Source organism: Frieseomelitta varia, unplaced genomic scaffold (assembly GCF_011392965.1).
Source record: "Frieseomelitta varia isolate USP_RPSP 00005682 unplaced genomic scaffold, Fvar_1.2 scaffold_555, whole genome shotgun sequence".
NCBI classification, from domain to species: Eukaryota; Metazoa; Arthropoda; class Insecta; order Hymenoptera; family Apidae; genus Frieseomelitta; species Frieseomelitta varia.
This window is the reverse complement of record NW_025110318.1, coordinates 108,967-118,579: the sequence shown is the minus strand read 5'-3', so window position 1 is coordinate 118,579 and position 9,613 is coordinate 108,967. Positions and strand designations below refer to the sequence as shown.

Below are 9,613 nucleotides of genomic sequence, written 5' to 3'. Positions count from 1 at the left end.
ACCAATTTGTAATTTTCGTTGGATATTTTACAGATCAGATTGGATATTTTATTTAACAGTGTGTTTTTAGAGATTAGACTGAAACTATCAAAATGCTCAAAATGACCAATTTGTAATTTTCGTTGGATATTTTACAGATCAAATTGGATATTTTATTTAACAGTGTGTTTTTAGAGGCTTAAATGATTCGTAAAATGTATAAATGAAATCTTGTGTACTTCAGATTGTATCGTAAAGATTTTTATTTTATTTTCTTTTTTTTTTTAACTGTAATATCCCCGATGGAAATTTTTACGTTTTAATCGCCGGCAGTTCTATCGTTAATTAAAGATTTAAAGTTTTCCTTATTTGAATGTTCTTACGTACCATTTTTTTCTATTCGAGAGAACGAATCGCAAGAACGCCGTTAACGAGCAAGAACCGAGAAAATTTCGAAACAAAATTCCCTGCCAGATGGGAATTTGTGATTTGTAGGTGAAAAACTTTGCCAATTAAACGGCCTTTGCAAACGTAAGGACGCAAGAAAATCCCGCACGGAACAATTGGAACTCGTCAAAACGTTTAAAAGGTTCTTTTTTTTTTCGGTGCTAATGACCAGATTACAACGATGAAGCTTAAAAACTAGGACGGGCTCTAGTCTTTCTGTAACTGAATAAATTTCCATCCGAGTCCAACGTTTTAATCAAAGTTGCAAGTTCTTTTTTTCTTTTTTTTTTGTTAAAGAACGCGACATAATTTCGTCGCGGATCGTGGCCAAGAAAATATTAATAATAGCAGATGGCACAAGTGCGAATGTTATCAGTATCTACGCAAAGATTCACGATGGCGCAAATACTAAATGGCGTAACAACGATAAAAAGTTTTTATACGACCAGCCGCTCGATTCTTACTTTTCTTCTGCGGTAATGCACAGTCGATGGCTAGCATGGGAAAGTGTTTGAAACAGTTATTTTCGGTTTGAGAGCAAACTTACACAGTCGAGTTACGTTCGTACATCGACATTATTATGTACATACGCGTACACAATGTGTATATTCTCGAAGAACAAACTAACGCCAGCTACAAATTGCAACTGAAAAAAAAAAGGGTAAAATTGCAGGTAAAACTTTACGGCTTGGTCGATCTGACGTCGAACATGCTGGCTGGATGTTTAAATATAAAAGCGGGGCGAAAAGGCCACGACAAAGGCAGCGCACGACCCATACCTCCCCGCTTTAATAATTTGGCCCAGGACACAAGCGAGAAATCCCTCGTACGTGTCTCCGTTTGTGTTTCTTTTCCATATATATAAATTCTTTTTTTTTTTCATTTCTTTTTTATCCTTTTTTTTTTTTTTTTGAAAACGGGCTAGTCGTAACGATACGTGGTGCACTCGCATCGTTTGACATAACAATAACTCCGGCCGAATGCGCCACGCCATGCCAACGGGATCTGATGCACAAACATAGAGAACGTTACGGTACACCGTGATCGACCGCACCAGATTGCCGATTTTCTGGAATCGGCCCCGTTTGTGTGTCTCGAGTGTATTTCGAATCGCGCCGGTTATTGGGCCAGGCCAGGGAGAAGGATTCGGCATTTTTCCACGTTTTGAATATGCACGCTACGAACGGGTTATCGAATTCGGTGGATACGAGTCTCTGGCAGGTGCAGGTTGGCAAGCCCAGCGTAGAAACGGCGCTTTCTATTCATCGTTCGACGATGAAATCGCGGCACGAGCGATCGATCGCCGATGTCTCCATGGCTGTACCGCTCGCACCGGTTGATAATTATGTCTTGCTGATAATTTCAATCACGTACATTCATATCATTTTGAAACAATGATTTCCTTAAAGCTCGTCGATTAATTTCAGACTAACAAACGACAAAAGTTGGCTGAAAATTTTACCATTGTTCTCGAGACAGTGGGCGCTTGGATTATACAGTTCGTTATAAAGTATCGTTTGAAATTTCCTTTGTTCCAGAACGTTATCGGGAGAAAGCCTTACTACTTTATCTCACCCGTTATCGAGGGAACAGCTTTTCCGATTGCGCAAACTCGGGACCTCCGACTGGCCGAACGACTGATCTCTATCTGTCTACCAAAGGATCGGTTGTTTCGAAATGGCCCGTAATTGTATCTCTGGCTGGCAGAGTTTCGAGCGCGCAATTTGGCAACCTTGTCGATTTTGGATTCACATTAAAAGCGGAATGCGGGAAATTTCACGGTAATTAGTCCGAGAGCTTGTACAATCCGAGAGCGAACAATGGGACGGCGAGTAAGCTACGAACGGAAGCCTCTTTCGCGAGCACAAAGAGGTATTAAAATCGGCGATTGAATATTTCCTTGTTTCGATAAGACGGACTCGAGGCTTTTACAAGGAGGGATGTACGATGTCTGAGGATTGTTGATTTCACCTAGAAGATACGCGGAGAACGAGTTTCCAATTTTCGCGATTATACGCGAGAATCGTCGATAACGCAAAATCAATGGGGAAAAAAAAATAAAGTACGCGTTCCTCGACAGAGCGCAGGTAAATTAAATTTCATCGCCGGGAACTTCGCGCTGTCTGAAAGCTTCCGACGAAACAGAAAAAAAAAGGAAAGGAAGGTAACCGCTATTCGCGCCATTGGAAAGGCAATTTCGAGCCGAGTGAAAGTTCAAAGCGGTAGGAGAAAGAAAAAAAGAAGCGAAACAGCAAGGAGTTTCCTTTAATCTAGCGAATATTTCTTGCCCGATACACACCCTCACGATCATCGCCCCAACTTGCCCCGGAATCCCTCGATAAAGTAGAACTCGGATCCGCGTCGCCAGCGAGCAACCTAGACTGCGCATCTGTGAAACACGTACTCCTCGCGAGTACAACCCTGCCCAACAACCCCCTGTAAACTCGTCGCGCGTCGCACCCCAGTCGCACGTTCGCAACTTCAAATATCCGCTTTCTCGTCGACCCTGTCGCAGACAGGAAGATCGAATCGAAGAAGAAGAAGAAAAAAAAAAGAAACAGAAGAGGAAGAAGAAGACAAGAAAGGATCGCTGACTAATCTTGCAAGCATGGAAGAAGAGGGTAGGCGGCGATGGATCGGACGGCAAGAGAGAAAATGCACTTATTGGCCAGCGTCTGCGTGCTCATATTGATCTGCGGCGGTGACTGTAGAGTGTCTACCAGTGTCTACGGGTGGGACAACTGAAACCTGTCCAAAAATGCATTTTTCTTTGCGGCTCGCGCGTCTCCTCCTCGTCTCCGCTGTTTTTTGCGTTGGTAAGCGATCAATTAGCCCGGCCAGCCGATCGGCACGTCGTTGCCCATGTATCGAGGCAACGTTCCGCGTGTTCCAATAGGGCGTTGAATTGGGCGTTAATCGTCTTCGAGTCGTTTCTCAGGTCTCTGTTCCGAAGATGAGGAGAGGCTGGTGCGAGACCTGTTCCGAGGGTACAACAAACTCATCAGGCCCGTGCAGAATATGACGGAGAAAGTGCACGTGAATTTCGGTCTTGCCTTCGTGCAACTGATCAACGTGGTGAGAGGATTTTTCATACATGTACTTTGACAATGTTGCTGTGAGTGGAGTGGCCGCGTCGGTTTAAATATACAATTGCCACATAATAAATAAGAATTTTTCTCTAATCCGTGAATAACGAATAATATCCAAGATCATTCGTCGCGAATGAAAAAAATGAATAAATGTCAATAACTTTCCCATGTTCGAACGTGTGCGAGTTATTTTGATTTTATTTTTCAGAACGAGAAGAACCAAATTATGAAGTCGAACGTATGGTTGAGATTCATTTGGACGGATTATCAGCTGCAATGGGACGAGGCGGACTACGGTGGTATCGGAGTTCTCAGACTGCCACCTGACAAGGTGTGGAAACCAGATATCGTATTGTTCAACAAGTACGTAAGCGCTTCAATCCTCGACGTGTACGCGTATCCCTTTCATCGCTCAATCTCAGTTTCATCGAACCTTTCGTCGAACCTTTCAAATTTCGCAGCGCCGACGGCAACTACGAGGTACGTTACAAGAGCAACGTCCTCATCTATCCGAACGGCGACGTCCTGTGGGTACCGCCAGCGATTTACCAGAGTTCCTGCACCATCGACGTGACGTATTTCCCATTCGATCAGCAAACCTGCATCATGAAGTTCGGTTCGTGGACGTTCAACGGCGACCAGGTCTCTCTAGCCCTGTACAACAATAAGAATTTCGTCGATTTGTCCGATTATTGGAAGAGCGGGACCTGGGACATCATCAGCGTACCGGCTTACCTCAACACCTACAAGAGCCTTTATCCAACGGAGACGGACATCACGTTCTACATCATCATCAGACGGAAAACTCTGTTCTACACGGTGAATCTCATTCTACCGACCGTGCTCATCTCCTTTCTCTGCGTGCTGGTGTTCTACCTTCCGGCCGAGGCTGGCGAGAAAGTGACTCTGGGAATCAGCATTCTGCTCTCGTTGGTCGTGTTTCTGCTACTGGTCAGCAAGATTCTGCCACCGACGTCCCTGGTGCTTCCGCTGATCGCCAAATATCTCCTGTTCACCTTCATCATGAACACGGTCAGTATCCTCGTCACCGTGATCATCATCAACTGGAACTTCCGCGGGCCGAGGACGCACAGAATGCCGCAGCTGATCAGGAAAATATTCCTCAAGTATCTGCCGACGATCCTGCTGATGAGGCGACCGAAGAAAACGCGGCTCAGGTGGATGATGGAGATCCCAAACGTCACGCTGCCGACGTCCACCTATTCCGGGAGCCCGACAGAGTTGCCGAAACATTTGCCAGCCTCGTTGACCAAGTCGAAGATGGAAGTGATGGAGCTGTCGGATCTTCATCATCCGAACTGCAAGATCAACAGAAAGGTTCACCACACCACTAGCAGCTCCAGCGCCGCTGGTGGCGAGGGTCTGGCCGACAGAAGAGGATCCGAGAGTTCAGACTCCGTGCTGCTCAGCCCGGAAGCTAGCAAAGCGACAGAGGCCGTCGAATTCATCGCCGAACACTTGAGAAACGAAGATTTGTACATACAGGTACACAGGGCTGCTGCTCGAGTCGTGCAATTTTTACGAGATTTACGTTCGTGCGAGATTGACGCATGTTCGCATGTTCCACGTGTGTTTCAGACGCGAGAGGATTGGAAGTACGTGGCGATGGTGATCGATCGGCTGCAGCTCTACATTTTCTTCCTCGTGACGTCCGCAGGCACCATCGGGATCCTCATGGACGCACCACACATCTTCGAGTACGTGGACCAGGATCACATCATAGAGATCTACCGTGGGAAGTAATTCCAGATCAAAGAAGAAGAAGCGGCGTGCCGTCGTCGCGATCATTTCCGTTTCACTTTCGTCTCTCGTTCGTCTGCGTTCGATTCCTCTCCTTTGTACGAAAGAGTACTCTTTACGTGTATTTTTACATGTGATCGAATCGACCGCCGCACCAAGACAAGAGTTAATCGTCTTCTTCTCGCGTCTTCTGTCTTTAACTTTAACTTACTTCCTCGTTTTTTTTCTCAAAGTCACAGTACGAGAACGTTGATCTCTTCGTTTCCTTTTCTTCTCCATCTTCCTGTTTCGTAGAAACTTTTTGAAAAAGATCGATTGAATATTGTGAGCAATTGAAACAAGAGCAACAAACGCTCGTTGGTCTCTCGCTCAACGATCTCTCGCTCTTTCATCTTCTTTTTATACCGAGGAAGGAGGTTTCAAAGATCGTACTCGTGAAATTAACGTCAAGATCATTGAACTGCACTCGTCGTACAGATAGATCCCGTTTGTACACCGCGCCGCGAGTTCAGTTTTATTTCATTTGAATTCCGACTCTCCTTCGCTCGCCAGTGAGTGTTTGCCGCTTGTCACTTGCGTCCAAGTGCCGACACTTTATAAACCACGGATTCGATGATTCTCGATATTAACGATAAGTGCATCCATTATAATTGTCTTCCTCGAGAACCTTGGTCACGAGTATGCAGAAGCGATTGCGAACATAATGTTAAAAACCAACGTCCCATTGACCATGCGTCTTACAGTTAGATGAGCAATTGGTTGACCGGGATAATTAAGGATAAGCATAGAGCGTAGACATCAAATAATTTTGATATTAATCGTGCGAATTACCGTTGCCATTATATTATAATCTAGCGAAACTCGTGTTTGACGGATCATCGCGATGCAGAACATCGAACGGGCCGTGACCACGTTCACCAGCCGGTCTTTTCTACTGGCCGTGAGCAAATTTGGGAAAAGTTGCGCCGTGCACTGTCAAATTTTCGAATTACACTCGATGCAAGAGTAAAACTCGCAAACGGAGTAACCGTTGAATTATGTAATTACCGGGAAACGGGCGCGAATCTGTCGAGTTTCATTTCCACAAACGTTCAAATCTCAATCGTTCGACGTGTGACGAACGCTCAAGCTTTTCCCAAATTTCCCAGCTTTTAGACAAAAAAAAAAGAAAAAAGAAAAAACCCATGAAGCTGCTCTGTTCACGCAGAAATTCTGCAGCAGTTGAAAAAGAAAAAAAAAAAAAAAGGAAGAAACGGGAAACAATAGCGAGGAAAGAGAAGTATAACCGCGAAAGCGCACATTAGAAGCACAACGTCCCGGCCTCGCGTACTTAAACTCGTTATTGATAACAAAAAAAAAAAAAAAAAAAAAAAAAAAAAAAAGAGAAAAGCAAAAAAGTAAAAAAAAATATTGTACCGTACGCGAGATACACGAAGAATATGAATTACCCACGCTACATGTATATTGTACAGAAGATTGTTAAAACGGTCATGTTCTCTCTAATAGAAAGTTTGCCCCATACACGGAGAGTGTTTACTTATAGTTGTCGATTTAACGATCGTTGATTTTTCTCATATGTATCGCCTACAGTTGTGCCTCGCGAATCATCCCAATTGTTGTATGTGATGTTACTGTACATAATATGTATACGATTTTCGTTTTTTTCTTGTCAACGATTTCGATTTTCTTGTCAACACGCCACCGATCAGTCTTGTTAAGCCACCCACGATCAAAGTCGATTTATTTCGAGAGAAAGAAAAAGAAGAAGAAGAACAAAGTTTTCATTTCCACGTATCGCGATCGATGATAAACATTTCGAGATAATTGCATGTCCTTTTGGTAATTTTATACGCAAGGGCGAGAGGAGAGAAACGTAAATCAACTTCCAACGACCTGGACCTTGCTGACAAATTTCACCAAAGAGGACGTACATGTAGGTGACCCACGTCCGCGAAAAATCTTCAACTTTGAACTGTTCGAGGTCCGGGTCGAGCGTGAAAATCCTACCTACCTTATATATTGTCCACGTTTTAAAGCAAAATTCATCGTTGAACGTTTGTGATTCGTTTGTCCTCGACGCTTGTATGGAAACCATCGGTGTACGAGTAACTCGCTCGCGATTTAGAGTAACGAGTTGACATAGGGGATACACGTGTCTTCCTTGAACGAGATACAATAACTAGAATTTAGCCTTCCCGAGAACGAAGTAATTAGAACGATGTGCTTATTGATTTCTATACATTTTACTTCCATATATTTTATAGCGTTGTTTCACTCGAGAATGCGGGGAATGCGTGTCTGTGTATGAGAATCACAATGAGACGATTTTAACGACGATTTTACGAGCCACGTGCGCTCAATTGAAGATGTCAGTTTTAAAATAGCGGTCATCGGTCCGACGGTGGCTCTCTTTCGCGATTTCGTTTTTGCTCGCGGACAACCTTGTTGTTAACTTAATTACGAATGCAAATCAAAATTTAAACAGGAATGGAATCTAGAATACTTTGACACCTGACATCTTCGATTAACCCTAGAATATTGGTATCTATATAGGTAAGCTGTATCCGCGTCTTACTTTTCACGTTCCTTTATTTGTGAACATTTTTCTAGATGGTAATCTCTCTCGAGGATAATATCCGTTAAGTTTTAACAATGTAGCGACTATTGTGGATATATATATATATATATACATACATACACACATGCATATACGTTTATAATTATTACGAGTAACAATAAATGCGTCTAATAACAGAAGGAAACATGTATCTGATGACGTTAGATATTCTGGGGTTAATTTTCACGCGTATAGGTATACTCGAGAATTTATTACGATAATGTTATTCTTTAAACGTTTGTACCATGGATTAAATATTTTTCAGCAAAATTTTTATCTCGCAACACGTAACGATTACGTAATACGTAACACATTTGTTAACGTAGGTATATGAACACTGCGAATTCGCGTTAAATCAAAGCGATTTTCAGTCGACGTAGATAGATGTTCGTTTAATAAATCGTTGATTAAACGAATCAAGGGAATTCTTTTTTAACGACGAGTAACATACGAGTAGATGCAATCACGATGCGTGAAATTGTAAACTCTCTCATTGATTCTCACGTGCAGCAATTTCAAGCTTATCTCACTTAGAGCCGTAGCCTAGTTGTCGTTGAGATTGAACAGGTGAAATCATTTTATCGGCGTTATAACAATCAAATGAACCTATTGGAATCTATCGCACAAACTCGGGCGTAGATAGATAGCGCTAATTAATAAATGATTGAACAAATCTTTCACTCATTTCCTTCCATTTCAAAACAGACAAACGCAAACGAATGCGTGCCTCTTCGCGCCCTGCATTTCTCAAAATCACCCGACTCGCTTCTAATTTTCCGTCCACTCGTCCATCTATTTATTCATCTACCTGTCCACTCATTTGACGAATGTATTGCCATCTTGGACGCAGTCGCAAAAAGAAAAAAAAAAAAATGTACTACAATTTTTATACTCTTTATAAAATATTTTTAAAATTACCGCCGACGAATGATGGATTATGGTCCCTGCGAAAGACGCGACTTTGTCCCTTTTTTTTTCTTTTTCTTTTTTTTTAATTTTCAACGAGTTCTCTTGTTAACAATTAACCGAATAAATAAACGTACACTCAATTTCAATTCAATTCTTAAGTTTTAATTAACCAGAGATTGAACATTACTTCGGCCCGTACTTCGATCTATGGGTAAAAATTTCAAATCTTTATTCGTGCGTTATACGGATCGTATGGAACGTCGAAAGAGAGTTTAAAGTCTAAAAATGAGAATGCAATCTCAAAAGTTTATAAATTAATCCTGTTAATTGCTTTTTTTCGTAAATGAATATTTATTCAGTTTATGGACACTGAAATGCTAGCGTCGCGTAGCGGTGAAACGGTGGAACTAAAATCTATCGTTGTCCTTGTCGCACACTAGTGCGCTCCTTGTCTGTCGCATTGGATAAGTCTGTCCTTGTCGCACACTGGTGCGCTCCTTGTCTAGGGATGGTGCTGCCATCTGAGTACTTTCATTTTCGACTGGAACTAAAAGGGCAAACTGGAAAAATCCGACAGATGGCAGCACGTGTTCAAAGATAAGGAAAGCAACACTGTGCGACAAAGACAGACTTATACAATGCGACAGACAAGGAGCGCACTAGTGTACGACAAGGACAACGATAGATTTTAGTTCCATCGTTTCGCCGCTACGCGACGCTAGCATTTCAATGTCCGTAAATTGAATAAATTTTCATTTACGAAAAAAAGCAATTAACAGGATTAATTTATAAACTCTCGCAGTCGTGTCTT

The 9,613-nt window shown here is 42.6% G+C and overlaps 1 protein-coding gene across 3 annotated transcripts in view; it reads left to right on the top strand.

Annotated features, from left to right (window-relative positions):
• Positions 1–8,566, top strand: part of LOC122533822 (acetylcholine receptor subunit beta-like 1) — a 10,370-nt gene extending 1,804 nt beyond the window's left edge. The window contains exons 2-7 of one of the 3 annotated variants that reach the window (XM_043663897.1): positions 2,415–2,419; positions 2,950–3,242; positions 3,365–3,501; positions 3,724–3,878; positions 3,977–5,021; positions 5,115–8,566. In XM_043663897.1, the coding sequence (XP_043519832.1) occupies positions 3,185–3,242; positions 3,365–3,501; positions 3,724–3,878; positions 3,977–5,021; positions 5,115–5,279 (1,560 nt within the window). In that variant the 5' untranslated portion in view covers positions 2,415–2,419; positions 2,950–3,184 and the 3' untranslated portion in view covers positions 5,280–8,566. Of the gene's footprint in view, positions 1–2,414; positions 2,420–2,652; positions 3,243–3,364; positions 3,502–3,723; positions 3,879–3,976; positions 5,022–5,114 lie in introns of those variants that run through there. The other 2 variants (XM_043663896.1, XM_043663895.1) reach the window with 2 other exon arrangements.
• Positions 8,567–9,613: the final 1,047 nt, after the last annotated feature.